This window comes from Cavia porcellus, unplaced genomic scaffold, assembly GCF_034190915.1.
Source record: "Cavia porcellus strain 051 isolate PalLab524CR breed Dunkin Hartley unplaced genomic scaffold, mCavPor4.1 scaffold_25, whole genome shotgun sequence".
Taxonomy (NCBI): domain Eukaryota; kingdom Metazoa; phylum Chordata; class Mammalia; order Rodentia; family Caviidae; genus Cavia; species Cavia porcellus.
Window position 1 is genome coordinate 3286914 of NW_026947508.1, and position 20574 is coordinate 3307487.

The window sequence follows — 20574 nt, forward strand, 5'->3', positions numbered from 1 at the left end:
CTCCACGTCGAGTTGCAGAAGGACGGTCGGCGAGCGATTGATTAGGCCTGGATTCCAAATTCGTGCTCTTCCGGGCCTGAAGGAATATAAACTGAGTTTGGGAACCCGGCGGACTGTCCCACTGCGGGCGATCGGGGGAGGGGGGCAAGTTGGACGAGCCCCGAGAGAAATAAAGAGGTTAGCTCTACTTTAGATAGGCTTGGAGAAAAAAAAAAAGAATAAGGAAATGCACAAAGCGGAAAATTAACCAGCTAGTGAGATGGGACTCGAGCCCACTAACAGAGAAGTGGGGATATCCCTTCTGACCCGGGAAATTTAGGCGATTGAAAGTCCCAAGGCTACAGACCACTTCGCCTCTTCCTTCCTAAACAGTTTAGGATACTCATTCCCTGGAGCTGTGTCTCACCCTGCAGCCCCGCTCCCTACAGCCAAGTAAAGACTGATAGCAGCTCCTAGCTTCCTAGTTTCCCAAAAGGGCTTATGCGTATTTCTCAATAAAACACCAGAGAATGTGGTTTAAATGCAGATTTCAGCTGCAGGCCTGAGACAGGAAGATCAGAGTGTTACCCAGGGGTGATACCAGAACCTCCAAATACGACATTAGGGAAATATGGTAACTCCCAACCTGATAGGTGTCGGATATGCTGGGTTCGTGCTCTCTTAAGAATCGAGGAATTGGGGCTGGGGATTTAGCTCAGCGGCATAAGCGCCTGCCTTGCAAGCAGGCAGTCGTGAGTTCGATCCCCGGTACCGATAAAAAGGGAAAAAAAAAAAAAAAAAAAAAAGAATCGAGGAATGAATTGTAGGAACAAGGGAGGTTAGGAATAGGAAGATACTGAGAGAGATATAGCTCCTGAGAGGAAGGTGGGGGCCCAAATGGGTAGCAGAGGACCCCACTTTACAGGAACATGTATAGAGCAGTATCCACCTGGGGATAACCTGTGATTAACCAACCAGGATACAGGGGTAATCTCTTAGATTAATACTGATCCAATGGGGAAACAAAACACGTAATAAGGGTGCATGGAAAGAACAAAAATTCATTCGAGCAAATGATTGGTCCAGAGTTCTTGATCACCCATCTGGGTTACTGATGTCTATCTAGGCTTCATTCGGCCTGGTGTTTGTCCTCCGATGAAGTCTACAGGCGTGATGATTTCATCCACATCTTGAGACCTGGTCTCTAACAGATACATCTCCAGCCACAGATGAGATGTGTTTCACTTTTGTCCTGGCTCTCTCGAGGGCTTAGCCCTCTCTGACTGCCTATAATATTTCTACCTAATTTAACTGTCTATAATGGGTCACAATTTCCAGTCCTAGCTGGGGTATTGCTCAGTGGCACTGCGCCTGCCTGGCAAACACGAGGTCATGAATTTGATCCCTGGTACAAAAAGAAAGGAAGGAAGGAAAGAAAGAGAAAGAGGTTAGGGGATTGAGCTCAGCGGCATAAGTGCCTGGCTGGCAAGTGCAAGGTTGTGAGTTTGATCTCTGACACCAAAAAGAGAAGAAAAAAGAAAGAAAATTCCAACCTCAGGCTGGCACTTAATGGTCAAAAGTTTGGTTCAGTTCTGATATTTCTTGACTTTTTGTCTAGTCGCTCTGTCTGTGTGTGACTGGGGTTTTGAGGTCCTCCATTACAAATTGTATTAATGCATATTTGATTTTTCATGCCCATTAGTATTTGTTTTATATAGTCAGGTGTGCTGGTATTATCTCTTCCTCTTGAATGACTTCCTTCACAAGGATGCAGTGAACTTCTTTGTCTTTCTTAGTTTTGCCTTGAAGTCCACTTTGCAAATAAAATAGCTACCCTTGCTTTTTTCTGGCTTCCTGTCATACTGAGTATTGTTTTCTATCCTTTGACTTTCAGTCCACGAATTTCTTTCTAGATTTTTTGTTGTTGTTGTTGTTTTGAGACAGGGTCTCGCTATGCAGTTCAGGCTGGCCTTGAACTCACTTTGTAGCCCAGGCTGGTCTCGAACTCACTGCCATCCTCCTGCCTCAGCCTCCCGAGTGCTGGGATTACAGGTGTGAGCCACCATGCCTGGCTTTCTTTTTGAATTAAATATGTTTCTTGTATGTAGTATGTTGCTGGATCATGCTTCTTGATCCAGTCTTCCAGTCTACTTCTTTTGAGACCATTTACATGGATGGTTATAACTGATACGTATTAACTTATCCTTGTGTTACTTTCCTGTTGTTTGTTCTCTCTTTTTTCCCCCCTCTGTGTAATTGCTTGCCTTGCCTGGTGGACTCATTCTGTTGGGGTTCATGGAGTTGTAATCCCCCCTCTGTGTAATTGCTTGCCTTGCCTGGTGGACTCATTCTGTTGGGGTTCATGGAGTTGTAGTCCTTGTTACCTCTTTCTAGAATGTCCTTCAGAAACTTTTTGAAGTGCTGGTTTGATGGTTGTGAAGTTACTGGAAGTCCACCGTGTCATGGAAGTAACTTACTTCTTCATCTATTCTGGAAGATAGTTTTGTGGGGTACATCAATCTGGGTTAGAGCTTGGGTTTTTTTTTTTTTCCTTTTATGGCTCAAAATATTTCATTTTAAGCTCTTCTTACCTTGAGGGTTTGTGTTGAGAAGCCTGCTGTGATTCTGATGGGCTTTCCTTTAGAGGTGATTTGTCTCTTTTCTGTAACAGCTTTTTTTTTTTTTTTTTTTTTTTTTTTTTTTTGTCTTTTTTGAGACGGTGTCTTGGGGTCTCAGGGTCTCGCTATGCAGTTCAGGCTGGCTTTGAGCTCACTTTGTAGCCCAGGCTGGTCTTGAACTCGAAATGATCCTCCTGCCTCAGCCTCCCAAGTGCTGGGATTACAGACCTGAGCCACCACGCCTGGCTTCTTTTTTTTTTTTTTTTTTTTTTTGTCTTTTTCCTTTTTTATCGGCACCGGGGATCGAACTCACGACTGCCTGCTTGCAAGGCAGGCGCTTATGCCGCTGAGCTAAGTCCCCAGCCCCTCTGTAACAGCTTTTAATATTCTGTTCTTGTGTTGAATTTCTGGAATCCTGATTATCATATGCCTTGGTGTAGATTTTTTTTTTATCAAGGCTAATTGGAGTTCTATGTGTCCCATTTATCTGTATGTCAGATTTTTCCTCCTGTTTGGGAAGTACTCTGCTATTACTTCTGCAAACAGGTTTTTTTCTTTACCTCACTTGTGCTAGCTTTTTTCATTGGCTCAAATCAGTCTTCTGTTAATCTTCTTTGCATCACCTAGAACCTGTTGGATTGATTTTTTTATGGTTGCTTTTTTTTTTTTTTTTTTTTTTTTTTTTTTGTCTTTTTCGTTTTTATCGGTACCAGGGATCCAACTCACGACTGCCTGCTTGCAAGGCAGGTGGTTATGCCGCTGAGCTAAATCCCCAGCCCCAACTGGCCTGTATTATTATGCAATCTCAGTTCTGGCATACTAGGAAGAACAACTGATTAGAATAATGACTTCCCCTTGACAGAAATAATGATAACATCAAATATTGCCCCTGGGCTGGGGGTTTAGCTCAGTGGCATAAGCGCCTGCCTTGCAAGCAGGCAGTCGTGAGTTTGATCCCTGGTACTGCTAAAAACGAAAAAGACAAAAAAAAAAAAAAAAAAAAAAAAAATTTAAAAAAAGAAGAAAATATTGCCCCTCCTCCAGGCCATCACCTGCAAACTCTGAAAGGGCCATGAAGCCCCACACCACCTCTACTGCACCACAAGGCAGATGCAGAGCAGAGTGTGCAGGGACCTCCCCACTTTCCTTTGGATTTGGGTATGGAATCGTCCCAGCCAGACCCTGGGGACCGATGGGATCACTAAAGGATACCAGGTCAAATGTCAAAGATAGTTTGCTGGAGTCCAGTGCACAGCTGTAACCCCAGCACTCAGGAGGCTGATGCAAGAGGATTGCCACAAATTCCAGAGCAGTCTGTGCTATATAGTGAGTTCAAGGGCAGCCTGAACTACATAGCAAGACCCTGACTCAATAAATAAATAAGACCTGTGGGAGGGGCTCCCGACCCCCACCTCCTGGACACCTCCACCCAGGCCCTTCACCCTGAGGCAGCTAATGGGGAGTATGCAGGGCAGACGCGGGTCGCCTGAGGCCGGCGCAGAGCTGCAAGGTTCCTGGCGGCTCGGGTGGCCTGGGGTCGAGGTCCCGTGGGGCCGGGAGGTCAGCGAGGGCGGGACTGGGGGGTACGGCAGAGGGCATGCTGGGGGTTGGGCTGGGTCCTGCACTGCTTGGGAGGCCTGAGACAGTAGTCAAAGGAAAGCCCGGGACCGGCAGTAGGTAGAGCAGCGCTGGAAGTGCCCGTGCGCTTGCGTGTGCTCGGAAACCGCGAGGGTGGGTGTGGCGCCCAGTTGTGACGCCCAGCGGGCGGTGCCCTCGCCCCTTTCATGAACCGTGAGGCGCCCCCGGCTGGCGATGGACTTGCCCTCCACTTGCCACGCAGACATTCGGGCGAGCGCTCACGTGGCCTGTGCCGCGCTTGCCTGTAGCCCCAGCCAGCACTGGGGAGGCTGAGGCAGGAGGATCACAAGTCTGCGCGGGGCCAGGGCAAGTTAGTGATGTATCCAGACTGTATTCAAAACGAAAAATTTCATGTATTCAAAACGAAAAATAGAAAAGGGTGGGGCCCTGGTTTCATCCCCCACAGAGTACTGTAAAAAGATTTTTTTTTTTTGTAGTCTTTTTTTTTTGAGATGGGATTTCGCTATGCAGTTCAGGCTGGCCTTGAGCTCACTTTGTAGCCCAGGCTGGTCTCCAACGCGCAAGGATCCTCCCACCTCAGCCTCCAGAGTGCTGGGATTACTGGCATGAGCCACCACGCCTGGCTTGTAAAAAGATTTTTAAAAAGGTGTGTGTGGATGTGGCTGTCCTTGGGTGTGAAGGGACACAGGGGCTTTTCTGAGATCCCGGTAGTTCTGTCCTTCAGCCCCACTTTGGGGAAACCCCAAGCGGAGGCGGCTGCCCTGGGGGGCCGGGAAAGTGGTCCACCCACCCCAGGCCTCCACACTGCTCTCTCTGCAGGCTGGCAAGGGACTAGGACAGCAAGGCGCTGATGGGACCCAGCCGCCCCCTCCAAGACACACCCTTCACAGAGCACTGGTCCAGGCTGTGAGGACGCCCCGCCCCTTCCTCTGCAATTTGCAGTTGTCCCACCTCAGGGCTCTGCCCCCAGCAGTGGCCCTGACACTACAGGCTGCACCCGGGCAGGGCCTGCAGGGGGAGGTACAGAGCCTTAAGGACCAGGTCCAGGACCTGCACCGCGCCCTCATCAAGCCGCAGATTCCAGGCGACATCCTGCGTGGATGGGGGGGTCCCTGCAGCTATCTGCCTGGGATTACACTTCCTTGGAGGGCTTTCGAGCCATCTTCCAGGATGTAGAGGCTCCCAGGGGCCGGCCCCAGCACCCCCATATCAGGAGACACCCCAGGACAGGAGGGGAGCCAGAGGGAGGCTCAAGAGGCCTCTCCCCCAATGTGGCAGCTTCTGAAACCCAGGGTCTTTGCCACCAGGACCCACATGGAGGCAGCTGGGACTAAACAGCTCTCGGAGTCCGTGGCGCCAGTGCCACCAGTGGAAACTGCCACTCAGTGCCACTGCAGTGTCCCGCTTTTCTCTTCCAGCTGTAGGAGGTATCCTACCAGAGAGTGGCTACTGAGCAGGAGATTTATTTTTTTCCACTTTTTTTTTTGTTGTTGTCTTTTTTCTTTTTATCGGTACCGGGGATTGAACTCACGACTGCCTGCTTTCAAGGCAGGCGCTTATGCCGCTGAGCTAAATCCCCAGCCCCTGAGCAGGAGATTTATGAAGGTCCCAGGCAACTGGGCACCTGGCAAAGCCTTGTGTTGACCCCTGAGCCTTAATAGGGAGGGAGTCAGCAGCCACTGACCAGGTCACACCCTGCCCTGCCCCTCAGCCCTGGGCATGGCCTCCCCTGCCCCCACCAGCCCTGTCCGGAGCCAACCACAGGATTCAGTAAGTGAAGCACCTCCCCCCGTGCCTCACACTTCACTGGAGATGACCGCAGAGGCCATGGGGCTCTTTGGCCTCTTCCGCTGAAAGGGAGAATGCCTGTCCCACCACATTGCCAGGCAGATCAGACCCTACTTGTGCTCCATCGCCAAGGGGGAGGAGCGGCTGGAGTCCAGGCAAGGCCAGAGGGTGTTCTCAGGGCCACTGATTTGGGAAGTCAGTGGGCCAGGTCACGAGGGTTCAGAGACCAGATGCTGGGCATCCGCAAAAGACTTGGTCAGAAGCTGGGTGTGATCTGTCATCCCAGCACTTGGGACACTGAGGCAGGAGGATCACCATATTGCCATGGTGAACTGTGGTGAGATCCTGTGTCTAAAATTTTACAAAAACCACCACTGCAGTGAGGGCTCTGCTCTCAGAGCCTGCTGTTAGGGTGCAGCCCTCAGGAGGTGGTCACAGCAGAGAGGACTCCTGGGGTTGGTCCCGAGAAGCAGGGTCTCTCTATGCAGTTCAGGCTGGCCTTGCACTCACCATGTAGCCCAGGCTGGTCTCAAACTTGCAATGATCCTCCTGCCTCAGCCTCCCAAGTACTGGGATTACAGGCGTGGACCACTGCACCAAGCTTTACATAGCTGGTTTTGAACTCATGGCAATTCTCCTGCCTCAGCCTCCAGAGGGCTAGGATTACAGAAGTGCAATGCCACCTCTGGCTTCTTTTCCTGAAGTGACTTGATCTAGTTCCCTGGCTTTTCTTATCTTTTCTCTTTCTGGTGCCACTGATTGAGCTCATGGGCCTGGCACATGATACCCACACACTAGCACAGAGCTGTGCAGATCTTAGCCCATTCCTCGGTGGCCGTGTCACACTGCAGACACCCCCAGGCCCTCCCACCCTGTGCTGGACTGCCCTCCAGGGTCCTCCTTCCCAGTGTCCTTGCCTCAGCATCTCTGCAGCACCAGCTTCATCAGGGGCTGGAATCTCTGTGCCACCTCATTCAGCTGGGCCAGCTCATCCTGGCAGATGGCATTGTGTGCACTCAGGCAAGAAGCCCGGGAGACATCCTGACTCCTTTCCTTATCCCGTTTGTCCCTCTGTCCTGTGGACTAAACTCCATTTCAGGCCACCTGGGTGCTTTCCACTGGAACCTCCAATCCCAGCCCACCACAGCCGACCGCCCACAGCCCCTGCAGCCTGCCACACAACTGTGGCCTCTTCCAAGCCTGCTGTCATCACAGTCCTCCTGGGCACCACCCCTGGCCACCATGACCTCCTAGTCCTCTAAGGGAGCTGGTCTGGCCCTGTCCATGCCTCCGCCTGAAAGCTTCCTACTTTGGTGCCCTGTGCATTCTCATGACTCTGGTCCCAGCCGGTGTCACCAGAGAGGCCCCAGAGCACCCTGGACCATGAAGATCTTGGTGATTGTCACTTTCTGCCACAAGCCCTGATGAGCTTTCTGCCTGTGGTATCTTCCTGGTCAGACCTGGCCTCCACTGTCCAATGCCACAGCTGGTGGCTTACCAGGCCCTGGCAAGCTGCTGGACCCTGGTAAATATTCCAAAACCAAAAGAGGGCACTAGATACTTTCTTCAATATTGCTTTTTGAGACAGGCTCTCACTGTGTAGTCCAGGGTGGCTTTGAACTGTGTAGCTCAGCTTGGCCTCAAACTCCTGTTGATCCTCCTGCCTAAGCCTCTTGAGTGCTGGGCACCACCACGCCTAGCTTTCAGTTGGGTTTTTGTGCAGTGAGCCCAAGGCCATACAGAAGCTCCTTGTAAGTGGGGGAAATAAATGTAATTCTCAACCTGCTGGATGTCCCATCTACCACCTGCTGTGTGCCCCAAAACTGAAGAATGAATCCTGAAGAATAATAGAGGTTAAGAGTAGGAAAATCTGGGGAGCCAGGGATTTAGCTAAGCAGCGTAATCACCTGCCTGGTGTGAGTGTGGTCCCCAGTACAAAAAAAAAAAAAAAAAAAAAATGAGAGCAGGAAAATTTGGGGCCAGGGATAGAGCTCAGTGACAGTGCCTGTCTGGCAAGCACAAGGTCATGAGTTTGATTCCCAGTACCAAACAAGAGTAGGAAAATTCACTGGAGAATAAAAAATAACTCCTGAGAAATGGGGGTCCCGAGCAGGTTGCTATGGACCCCACTGTACAGAGGAAGTTTTATAGGGCAAAATCACGAAGTGGGTACAATGCAGGACCAAACTGAGAACAACCAATATGATTACGAGTTTAGCTGTCTAGGTGATACTGACCCAACGAGGAAGCAGGTCACACAGCAAGTGTACCCAGAAATAACAAAGCCTTTTTAGGAAAAGACAAATCGGGGGTTCTGGCCATCCACTAGGGAGACTGATGTCCATCCACTGTCCATTGCCCAAGGAGGTGTGTAGGCCTGGCATTTTGTCTTTATCTTGATGCCTGTTCTTCCACAGATGCAGCCCTGGTTGGCCACAGTTGGGGTTTTTTGCTTTTTGTCTTTTTGAGACAGGGTTTCACTATGCCCCTCAGGCTGGCCTTGAGCTTACTCTGTAGCCCAGGAAGATCCTCCTGCCTCAGCCTCCCGAGTGCTGCGATTACAGGTGTGCTGAGCTAGGCCACAGTTGTAATGTTTATTTTGTGTGTGTGTTTTCATCCCTGTGCTGTCCCTCGAGGGCCGACCCTGCCCAGGCTTAGCTGTCTATAATCCTAGCTTCCTCCCACCCAGGTTCCAGGCCCCTGTGAATCAGGTGTCAGAGAATCTCAACTTGTATGAAGACAGCAGGAAAGGCCAGGTGGGGCCAGGTAAAGTGAGTAATCTGATTTCAGGAAGCCTGGGGGCTCTACAGCCCTTGCAAAGCTCCGCTCTGTGAGCCAGGGGCCTCATTCTGTAAAGCGACTTTCTAGATGACAGTGTGAGTCTGGCGGGACCCCTGCACAGCAATGAAGGCTGTGGTGGTCAGTACTGCCCTGGAGTGTAAACAGTGTTATTCACTGGGGCGGCATTTCTGGAAATACCTGCCAGGGCTGGCAGAGTATGCAGTAACCCATCTGGAGGTTCAGGCTGCTCCAGCTCTGAGCTCTTTCCACCTCAGCCTTCTGGGTAGGGCGATTACAGCATGCGGGGTTGGCATCATAGTTTGGAAGCTGCTGATCTGCCTAGATCACAGCAGTGGGTGCAGGGCAGATCCCCACACACAAGGCTCAGGGGCTCCTGGGAGTGCAAGTCAAAGCTCAGTTGTGTGTGTGGGGGGGCTGCTATTTGGGCGGTTAGCACCCGTCTCCAGGGGTGGAGTGCCCTGCCCACAGTAAGAATCCTTGATGGGGTTCGGTAGGGCCTGGGTCTCCTGGGCCCCCAAAGGCTCCACACTGGGAGAGCAGACCTGCTCAGGTTCAGCTTGCCTTAGGAATGATCCGGGGATGCCACAGACAAGAGGGAGAAGATGAGACCAGGGATTTAGCTCAGTGGCAAATGCAAGGTTAGCAGTTCGATCCCCAGTTCCAAAACAAAGAGATGTTGCAACCCCAAAACAGTGGCTGCATCCTAAGCATCACCCCAGAAGAGGCCATGGTGCAGAGAAGAAGTCATCTCAGATCCAAGTGGAGGAGCGGGGCCGATGTCCCCAGCTGGGGCTTAGCAGGGAATCGCACCCTCACGACCACTTAAACTGTCCCCTTAACTTTTTTTCCTTTTGCAATACCAGGGATCAAACCCGAGGGCTCCTGCCAGCGAGCCACAGCCACAGCTGTTTTTTTTTGGAGGTCTATGTAGTTCAGGCTGGCCTGACACATGCTGGCTTCCAACTCACTGCAATCCTCCTGCTTCAGCCTCCTGAGGGCTGGGATTACAGGTGTGTGTCACCACGCCCAGCTGCCTATTTCTTTAAAAGGTAGCAATTGACCATTGAACTCCGGAGACTGTAGGCTGCTCCACTGCTCCATGGCCCCTTAACATGAAGTCCTGGCCCTTACCACAGCCCCAATCCCACCCTGTGCCTTCCCAGTCCAAGGAGTGGACACACAGGTAATAGCCCCACATGGTTCTGCACCTGCATCAGGCATCCAGGCTCAGCCACCAGCATGAGACTCCTCTGCCACCGTGCAGCATCTGCCGGATTGTGAAACCCAGCTGAACCTGAACCTGCTGGCCTGGTGCCTGAGGTCCCACCCAGTGACCTGAGCAGGGGCTCATAGCAGGCCAGAGCTCAGGATGCCAGGAAAGCTGCTGGCAGCCAGGTGGCACAGGGTCACCCCACAGCCTCAGGTTCCAAGCCACTGTTCCCACACTAGGGCACATTAAACAGACATCGGGTCTAACTAGGTTGTCTCAACAGCACACAGGGAGGGAGGCCCTCAAAGCACCCCCAAAGCACCAAAGCCCTGCATGCAGCCAAAGGGGAAGGGAATCCAGTGTCCCAGACCAGCCAGGTACAGACACCGGTTCACCAGTGATCTCCTGCACCCCATACGACCACACTGCTGCTCACAGTGAAATCAAATATTTCACTTTATTGATTTAAGAACTGGGAAGAATCATCAGTATCTGTGAAGGAAAATCCAATTTAAAATATTTAAATAAACATTTCTGTATGTAAACAGAAGAGTAGAAGAATTACTCTGTTAAGTCCCTCTCTGGGGTGGGGCCGCCCTTCCCACCAGGACAGAGAGGCTGAGGTCACCTAATCTGGCCGAGCCGCTACGCAAGCGGAAGCGAAGTACAGTGTGGGGTTGAAGCTACCTAAGGCAGCGCGAGAAAGTGCAGAGAAGGGTCCAAGGCGCCGGACCGGGTCAACCGTCCCGTCCCACCAGCCCGGGGGTGTTGCTGGGCTCCAGAAGCTGTCTGCATCCCCAGGGTTTCACTTCATGTTGGCCCTGCTCCCCATTTAACTCTCCACTTGATGGGGAGCAGAGCTGTGCTGGGGCCATCACCAGGGTAAGGATGGACGTCCTCCTTCTCCACGCCCCTGCAAAACCCCAAGGCCTGGGCTCCTTCACTCCTAGGTCTGCGTGAAGATTTGCTTTCTGGCCTCTGGCAGATGGAGCTTGGCATCAGATGGCAACACCCAGCCGCACCACGCACACACAATGCCAGGGGCCGTCATCAGCTGCTCCCCATCCATCAAAACAGGTAACTTCACGGCCTCACCCCCAGGGAACACAGACGCCAGCCCCACTAGGGTGCAGGCGGGCGGGAAGAATGTCCCCTCAGAGTGCCCAAGACTGCCAGTCCTGACCTGACCTGCGCCACTACGGCCTGCTGAGCAACAGCTGCTCAGTATCTGTGGTTTGGGGGAGCTGGGCACCAATTTGACTCCCATCCCAAGAATGAATGATGCATCTGATGTCCCCCTGGCCTGGCTCCCCAAGGACTCGGGTCTGTGAGCCCCTCTGAGGTAACCAGGGCCGACAGCTCTCAAGCCAGCAAGGCTAATGCTGACAATCGACCTATCCCTTGAGCCTCTTTGGTATACAGAACAATGAGAAAATTAAGCCAAGGAATCTAGAGATGAGGGATGTTTCTTAGCTGGCAAAACCCTCTTTAAATACACCTTAGGGACCTGTGCAGGTAACCAGCTGGCCCACCTGCATGCTTTTACGCCACACGATGACACTGTGTCGAGTTTGCTTAATACCAGACACTAGTACCCTAAGTCCTCACAACAGCCCTGTGAGGTAGGCGGCACAGGCCCGTCCTGCAGATGAGAGGCTACCCACGAAGGGTCTGACAGCCCCTCAAAAGCCATGGTGCGCTGGAGGCCTACAGGCCAATGGCACTCTCACCTGTGCTCCTGCAAAGCTGCTCAGGAAGACCTAACACCAAGACCATGTTCTCTTCGGGTCCAGGATTCACCAAGGATGACACCCAGGTCTCAGTCTGCCTCACAAAGGTGATTCCTCTCCCCACAATGTGGGGCCGAGCTGACACAGAACCTCAGCCCGGCTGGTGGGCTCTATTTAAGGTTCTTTTCAGGAGGGGGTGTGCCTACACAGGTCTATGCTGGAGCCCTTTGGGAAAGGCAGCTTGAACCAGCACTGGGGAGGAGGAGAACCCAGAGCCCAATGCTGGATAGATGGACAGAGACACAGAAACACGAGCTGTAGGAACAGCAGGACAGAAGCCCGCGTAAATGGACAGCGGGGAATTTCACACTGCTCAGCGGTGTCTGCATCCCGCAAGTGCCTCCTGGGTCAAGGGAAAATGGCTCATCTGTGACCCACTTGTCACCGGCAACAGGAAAAGAGCAGGGGTCAGGACCTGGGGAAAGCACACGGGGGCCACGGTCACCTAAAGCTACCGGCTGAACTGTGTCAGGGGTCTGTGCTCACTTGCTGACCAATACAAGCTGGACCTAGAAAGCCCCCAGGGGCCCCTTTACATTTATCCTGCTACCGATCAAAAACGAGTGTGGATACAGTTAAATGCACGAGGAGCAAAGTGCCAGGAGGCAGGGACTTGAGCTTATACAGATGTGCATGCACTGGAGGACACTGGAGGTTACAGCCGTGCTGCGGTGCTTCTCGGTGACATGAGGGCTTTCAGTGCATCTTTAATGCTGCCGAGTAGGTACCCCGCTGCCCTCAGCAGCAGACCCTGCTGAGCCAGGCAGGCAGGCCCCTCGCTCCTGAGGGAACCCCAACACCAGGCACACACACGGTGGCTGAGGGCACTGCCACGAGGCTCGGGTCCTCACCTGGCCGCCTAGAAAGCGGGACTGATGAATATTGCTGTGATTTGCTTCATGTTCCTCAGAAACCTACCCCGACCGGGGCTCAGCTCGAGATTGCTCCGGCGGGGCTTTGGGTCCTAAGGCCTCCTGACCGTGTGGTCTTGGGTGATGCTCCGGAGGAGTAATTAGTGACATAAAAAATTATTAAGAAAATCCGTCCTGCAGTGGCCGACCAGAGCGCCGCAGTCCCTGAGGTCGGCCCCACCTGGCCCCGCCCATCATAGCTCCACCTTGACCCCCTTGATGAAAGGCAGGCCCGTGGGCACCCGCTTCTTGTACTCTAAGTAGTCCTCTCCGAAGAAGTGGATGAGTGAGATCTCCTCCTCCTCGGTTCGATCTCGGAAGAAGCGCCACACGGTCAGGGCGTAGACCACCCCACAGATGGGGTTACACAGCATCACCTGGCACAGAAGACAGTGAGTGGCCGGGGTTGGAGTGAGCCAGTATCTACACACCTGTCTCTTTCTACCTGTGGCCATCCTCCTGCCTCAGCCTCCTGGGTGTGAGGAGGACAGGCACGGGCCAGCATGGCCAGCGGCACCTGTCTCTAACACCTACAGGACTTCTCTCCAGGGGTACAGGAGACTCAGAACTCGGGGTCTGTGGGAGCCAGGGAGTCACTAACCGAACTCAGGCCACTGCATCACTGTGGCGCTGGGTCTTTCCTGCTGTTCTGTTGTTCCTCTTAGGGAACAGCCCTAAGACTGACCTCTTGGATTCCAGCCCTTGGGTCAGGTGAAGGACTCCTCGCTAAGTGCGACTCCCTCTCACAGGGCTCCTCCTGGGTCCCCGTCCACAGACGCGCCTATCCTGCCTCTGGCCCCAGAATCAGATTCGGGAGGTCCAGGTGAGCTTCCGGAACCTTCCTCCACAGGCTGCTCAGTCCCAGACAGCTGTACTGCCTTCATCCAGCCAGGCCTCACCTCAGTGGCCGCCCTCCTCCCCCACCGCCTCCCTGTACCCGGCCCTCACCTCCTGGACTCTCCAAGTTCTCCCCAGTGAGTCAAGCCACAGTTTGTCAAGGCCCAGAGCAGCCCTGCTCCTTAGAAGCTTCCTGTGCTGCTGGGGCACCTGTGAAGCACCCTGCCCACTGCTAGCACCAAGGACTTGTCCCCTGGAGATGGTGTCTCCCTGACTGAGCACGTCTACCCAAGAACTAGGAACATACCCGCCTTCTCTCTGTGGTGCGCTGTCCCAGCACCGCACCCAGCCCTTCAAACTGTGAGCCATTCACCCCACAACAGAGCTTGCAGCAGCTGCCACACCGCCCTATAACCTGAGAGGGAAGAGACCCAGCAGCAAGCACCAGACCGAGGACAGCCCTGGCCGGTGATGCCTGGGGGGGCCTTGCTTGAGAACACACATGCCAGTCCCAGGCTGAACACTGCTTCTCAGCCAGGAAGTCTGGTGCCGTGGGCAGTGCTCTGGGGAAGACAGAGATAAAGCAGAAGGCCAGGGAAGGGTTGGTACAGGGCAGGCGAGCTGCGTGTATACACACAGCTGCTGGACACAATGTCGCAAACAACTATGGCCCAAAAGGTTCATGGTCAGCAAGCCTTTGGAGCAAATCACATCCACGGGCCATAATCCATTCAGTCTCAGGAATGTGACTGCTAAGTGCTAATACTGTGTGTGTGTGCGTGCACGCGTGCACATGGGTGTGTGGCATCCGGGATGAAGCCCGGGCCTTTGCACTGAGCTCCACCCTTAGCCCTTTCCATGTTTTATTTTGAGACAGGGTCTTGCTAAGTGCAATCCAATTTGTGAGCCTCCTGCCTGCCTCAGCCTCCCAAAGTGCTAGGACTACAGCATGCACCACCACACCCAGCTAAAAATACAAAACTTTGAAAAGAGATGCTGTGTGGTTATCTGTCCCTACTACACAGCACCAGAAGTCCTTGGGGTCCCAGGGACCTTGGCTGGCTCTTCCCCAAAGGGATAAATGGTCCAAACTCAGCTCACATTCCCTGACTAAATTTTCCAGAATCCAAGGATACAGAAGGAAGAGCCTGACATCAAGAACAAGGGCTTGGCGGGGCGTGGTGGCTCAGGCCTGTAATCCCAGCACTCGGGAGGCTGAGGCAGGAGGATCGTTGTGAGTTTGAGGCCAGCCTAGGCTACAAAGTGAGCTCAAGACCAGCCTAAACTGCATAGCGAGACCCTGTCTCAAAAAGACAAAAAAAAAAAAAAAAAAAAAACAAGGGCTTGGCCTGCACCCTAGGACAGAAGTCCCCTGGAGCTCATTGGCCTAAGCTGGGGCCCCGCCCTCAGAAGACCAATTTCTCATACAAACCCACTGAGCCGCCCAGGAGTGGCTGAGGGCCCGGCCTCCCACAGTCCTGTCTTCCCCTTGGGGTGCTCTGTGGCAAAACTAAGAGGCAGGGAAAGGGTACAGGAGGGGGTGGTAGCATGAACAGTCACCAGGGCTATACGTACAGTGCCCACATTGCAAGTGCGTGGTAAAAACCTTAAGAACTAAATTTATTCAGCATGCCTATAATCCCAGCATGCGGGAGGCTGAGCCAGGATCGCTCTGAGTTTGAGGCCAGCCTGGCCTGGGCTACATAATGGGACCCAGTCTCAAAAAACAGCTACATTGGGGGCTGGGGATTTAGCTCAGCGGCATAAGCACCTGCCTTGCAAGCAGGTGGTCGTGAGTTCGATCCCCGGTACCGATTAAAAAAAAAAAAATAGCTACATATGGTAACACACTCCTGTAATCCCAGCACTCGGGAGGCATGAGGCAGGTGGATCATTGCAAGTTTGAGACCAGCCTGGGCTACAAGGTCAGCCTGAACTGCGTAGTGAGACCCTGTCTCAGAAAGACAACAAAACCAAACAAACAAATAAAAAACAGCTACATAGCAAGACCCTGTCTAAATCAATTAATTAATTAAAACACAAAATAGGGCCAGGGGTACAGCTTAGCGGTACAAGCCCTTGCCTGGCAAATGTGAGGCCGTGACTTCAATCCCTGGTATCAAAAAAAAAGATAAATGAACGTATGAATGAGTGAATCAAACATGCCAAGGAGCACAGGGCGAAGGAGACCAGGAACCCTGTAAAAGCAGGAAGGAGGCGGAATTGTAGCTTCTGAATGTGAATTTTGCAGCGTAGCAGCTGTACTTCAACTTAAAACCCAAGGCAGCCAGTGTCTTCTCGGACACCATACCTGGGTCCCAATACTCCAGTAGAACCAGCCCACGTAGGAAGGGTGCCGGAACCAGGCATACACCCCGCTTGTCACCAGGGTGTGGGTGTCCGACTTCTCGTTCTGCACCACGTGGTTGAAGTTGGAGCCGGCCGTGAACATGGCAGCCTTGCGCAGGCACTCACCAAAGACCACCATGAGCAGCCCTGTGGCGCTGAGCCAGGTGATCTGCTTCAGCTCTGCAGAGACACAGGGACCACAGGAAGGGACTGAGACTCGGGACTGCCCAGCCCCTGCCCCGCTCACAGGGCACTGATTTCCTCAAGACAGAAGCATCAGAAAACATGCCCAGGTGAGACAGGTATGGTGACACATGCCTGTCATCCCAGCACTCTGCAGGACTGCTGCAAATTTGAGACCAGCCTGGGCTGCAAAGTGAGCTCAAGGCCAGCCTGAACTGCATAGCAAGACCCTGTCTCAAAAAGACCAAAAATAAAAAGAAAGCATGCCCAGGGACAATGAGCACTTGTCAGCACTTTCAAATCTTTACAATTGAAAAAGGGAACTTGGAGCCAAGAGCTGCTGTTCATCCGTTTAAAGTGCTGCCCGCAAAGGAGACCGCCCTCGCAGGCTGACAGGTGCTTGGCTCTCCTCCCCAGTCACCGGCTTATGTTCTTCTCTTGGGGACAAACACAAGTGAGAAAGGCAGAGAAAGGAGTGGGTTTCCACCAGGAATACTGGGAGCCACAGCCGTTATTTTCAGCTGTGGGAAGTTTGAGTGGGCTCCAGGTACAAAAGTTTCTGCTAATAAAAACATCATATGGGGCTGGGGATTTAGCTCAGCGGCATAAGTGCCTGCCTTGCAAGCAGGCAGTCGTCAGTTCGATCCCTGGTACCGATAAAAATGAAAAAGACAAAAAAAAAAAAATCATGTGCAATTTCTCCTGTTGCGGAAAATGAAGATTCAGGGTCACATCCATCATGGGGACGTCACTTGAGATGGCACGTGAGGTTATACAAGGCTTAAAGCAGAAGGGCAACACGGCCCCGATTCAAAATCCAGAAGTGGAATTCTCGAGTGGAGCCTGTCTTTTATAAATAGCTTAGCGAGGACAACAGAGGGCTGGGGACACTCGCTCAGGGGAGATTAGGCCTGAAAGGTGAAACAATGTCACCGTCCTCGGCATGCAAGGCAGGCAGCTGGCTCCAGCAGGGAAAGTGGGGCACACTAACCTGGCCAGAAGATATTTTCAAGCGTGAACTCTATCCAAGAAGAAAGAGCCGCGACGGTGTACTCCAGACTGTGATTCAGGAGGAAGGAATCCAAGGACAGGCTTTTGGGGTTATTGACAGCTGTCACTAAGTACTCGGAATAGTGGAACAATGACAGCGAGCACACATACCTATTCAAAAAGAAACGGCAGTGAACTGGGGCAAGGGAACCCACTTAGCCAGACGGGAGGTAAGAGCAGACCTGGATCTGAGCTGTCCCTAGTTCTACGACAACGTCCGCCTGTGGGGACATCAGGAGCCCAGATGCAAAACATTGATTCCCTCTGATTGGCAGAAAGTGGGGTTTATTTTTGTTTTTTGGTACCAGGATTCAAACTCACAACCTCATGCTTGCCAGGCAGGCGCTGTGCCACTGAGCTATATCCCGGGCCCAGAAAGTGGGGTTTTTAAAGTGGAGTGGAGTTGTCATGATTTTGAATGTCACAGACCAAAAAAAAAAAAACCTCAAACAACCTCAGATAATCTCCATAGGTGAAGGAGATATTACAGGCCTTTAAGTCCTTGTAAAATGACAAATATACATTTTAAAATGAAAGAGAGAAATAGCAACATAAAGTAGTGATGTATGTTGGAAACAAAATTCAACAAAACTCATAAAATAATTTCAGCAAAGAAGGATTAGATGGCTCAGCATACTGATAATAGGAGATAAAGCTCTTTACCTTGAAGCCATGGTTCATATCCAGGTCAGACTAGAAGGCTCAAGGGACTGAAATCATAGTGTAGGGGAAAATCCTACTGTGGCTGAGGGGGTGCACTAGCCGTGACCTAATAGAAATTGGAGATGGAAAAGGCTTAGGGAGGCCAGCCAGAGTCTCGTCCCTTCCCGTCACCGAGGACCTGCACCCCCTTCCGGGAAGGGCTGGGCACCTCACTGAATGCCGTCCCAGCAGCTGCTGTGAGGGCACCTTTGGGGAGAGTGCCAGGGAGACCTGTTTGTCTGCAACAGAGTCAACCAGTGGGTACGAGCGTGCAAAGCCCGAACTGTGGGCAACTCAGTGGAAGACAGAAGGGACCCTCAACAGCCTTCTGCCTGCCCATCAGACATGAGAGACAAGGACAAGGAAATGCCACTACTGACCGTCTGCACTGTCCACCCTCGCCTCAGCACCGTCACCCCCAGGACTTCTTACCAGCCAAAGTGATTCCAAGAGGACTGGCTAAAGCTGAGCAGCACGCCGCAGCCGAACACGAAGCCAAGGAAGCAAGCTCGGATGGCTATCTGAAACGGACCCAAAGAAGCCCAGTCACCGGCCCGATGACCTTCCTGGGATAAGTAGGTCACTGGCAAGCAAAGGCAGCCCCTAAGACAGAAAAGTGGGGCTACCTGGGTTCAAATCCTGCACCAGACCCCTGTGGCTACGATGGGGGAGGCTTGTAGTGCAACACTCTGGACCTCGGTGTGCGCATCCACACCGCAGGGTAACAATCATTCCCGCCTTTTAGGACTGCTGCGAGATCCACCTGTGCATAACTGGTGCCTACTTTGTCGCTGCAATCACAATTACCGTTACTATCAGGACTGTGGAGAAACTGCTTAAAGTTTGTCCGGCTTGGGCCGATGTTCCCAAATCAGCGACTGTAGTAGGGACACCGGAGCTCAGTGCCAAGCCTCCACCAAGAACCCGGGCCTCTGACCTCCGACCTGGCGGCAGGTGAAACGCCACACCTCACATTAACGACCTCGTGGGCGCGCTCGCTGCCACCCCCTGCGCATCTGCCGCAGCTGCCGAGCTGCACGAATTGCAATTTAACACCCACGGCCGGGAGAGGCGGGGTCGCTCAGCGACCTGAGGAACACGCCTGTGTAAGGCAGTCCTGGACCCGCGAGAACAGGTGGCCAAGCGCTGGGCGGCCGCGTGGGACCCCTGCCCGGCCTCGACCCCGACCCGAACTCTTACCTGCCGGGTCCCGAGACCAATCTGGACCCAGGCTCTTACCAGGGCGATCCCTATCCTGAGCCCCCAGCCCTCGCCTGCCCAGTCCCGACCCCAACCCCTGCCCTGCCCGCACCTGGTAGCGCGGCGGCCGGTAGAGCAGGAGCAGCAGCGCGTTCAGCCCCGCCACATAGAGCGCCAGCCCGGTGCGGCCCTGCAGGCCGGCGCGCGTGAGCAGCGGCAGCGCGAGCACCGAGGCGCCCAGCAGAAAGGTGGCCAGGCTGAGGCGCGCCTCGGAGCCCGGCGGAACCCGCGCCGCGCAGCCAGCCATGGCGCAGGGGGTCGGACCAGCCGGCGGCGGACTAGCTGGTTCAGACGGTAGCCCGGGAAACCCGCCGGCTGCGCCTGCGCACTGCTCCGCTGACGCTGGCCGGGAAGGGAGCTGCCCGGAACTGCGCGCCGCTTGCGAGCTCTCGCGAGAACACCAGCACGCGCAACCCGCGGCCCGAATTTGGCAACAGCGCCCCGCCCCACCCATCTGGCCCCGCCCCTCCGTCCCCGCCCCGCTGGCCCCGCCCTTCTTGCTCCTTTGGGACGATTTGTCCCCGGAGACCCGGAGCTAGGTCTGATGAGTCGCCGAAGGTGACTTGCAGAAGCGGGCCCCAAACTTAAGAAAGTTCGGATAAACAACTGGAGCTTAGGAACTACCCCGCCCCTGCGTCACGCCCGCCCCTCCTTCAGTGCGCAGGCGCGAGCGGGTTCCGCGGTGTTTGGGACGCCCGGGCGTCCACGCGAGCACTTGATTAAACCCGGGCTGGGAGGCCGCGGGAGGACGGTGAAGAGGTCAGGGTGTGCTGCGGGATTAGCAAAAGCAGAACGCAAAACTTCACGATGCGCTCCTGTTGTCACTTGAAAAGTAGCATGCACGTGAACCTGGGGAAATGATGCAAAGGTCACCCTCCATGATTTAATGCCTTTAGGGGCACACTCACCACTTTCAACGTCTCTCATCCTGGCCACGCGGGAGGCTGAGGCAGGAAAATGGCAAGTCCGAGGCTAGCCTGGGCAACTTAGCGAGACCCTGTCTCAAAAATGTAAAAGGGGCTGGAGATGTAGCCCAGCACTTGCTGGCTTCACTCCCCAGTACAGCAAATTAAATAAACTTATTTTTTATGGTGAATACATTCAAATTCCTGCCTCCTATCTACAATATTTTGAGGTATTATCTTCACCTCCAAGTCATAAGACCCCAGACTGTATTCTTATCAAACAGTAAGATTGTGCCAGTTGATCTGCCTCTACCCTTCCTGCCCTAATTGTCCTTACCCCCAGGGAGTCAGCTGTAGAGGAGGAGAAAGGCAAGTAAGGAACGGCTGGAATAAACCGCAGGGTGGAGAGGGAGGGAAGCCGAGCACCGGCTGAGCAAGGAGACCGGGCTGCATGGAGAAGACGCTGAGCCAGGCCCTGAGGCCCTGGGGGATTGGCAGCCCCTGCTGCTGGCAATGGGGGCTGAATTGGAAAGGCTGAGGTAGGGTGGGGACAGGATGGAGGGCAGTGGATGCAGCAGAGTGAATCCTGCA

General features: G+C 53.4%; 1 protein-coding gene across 1 annotated transcript; it reads right to left on the reverse strand.

The window, feature by feature from the left end:
- Positions 1-10434: 10434 nt before the first annotated feature.
- Icmt (isoprenylcysteine carboxyl methyltransferase) lies at positions 10435-19471 on the reverse strand. Its single transcript, XM_003471461.5, has 5 exons — positions 19131-19471; positions 18251-18339; positions 17058-17227; positions 15846-16063; positions 10435-13074 (listed from the first exon to the last, which is right to left on the reverse strand). The coding sequence occupies exons 1-5, from the start codon at positions 19323-19325 to the stop codon at positions 12892-12894; spliced, it is 855 nt and encodes a 284-aa protein (XP_003471509.1). The 5' UTR covers positions 19326-19471; the 3' UTR covers positions 10435-12891.
- Between the last annotated feature and the right edge of the window lie 1103 nt (positions 19472-20574).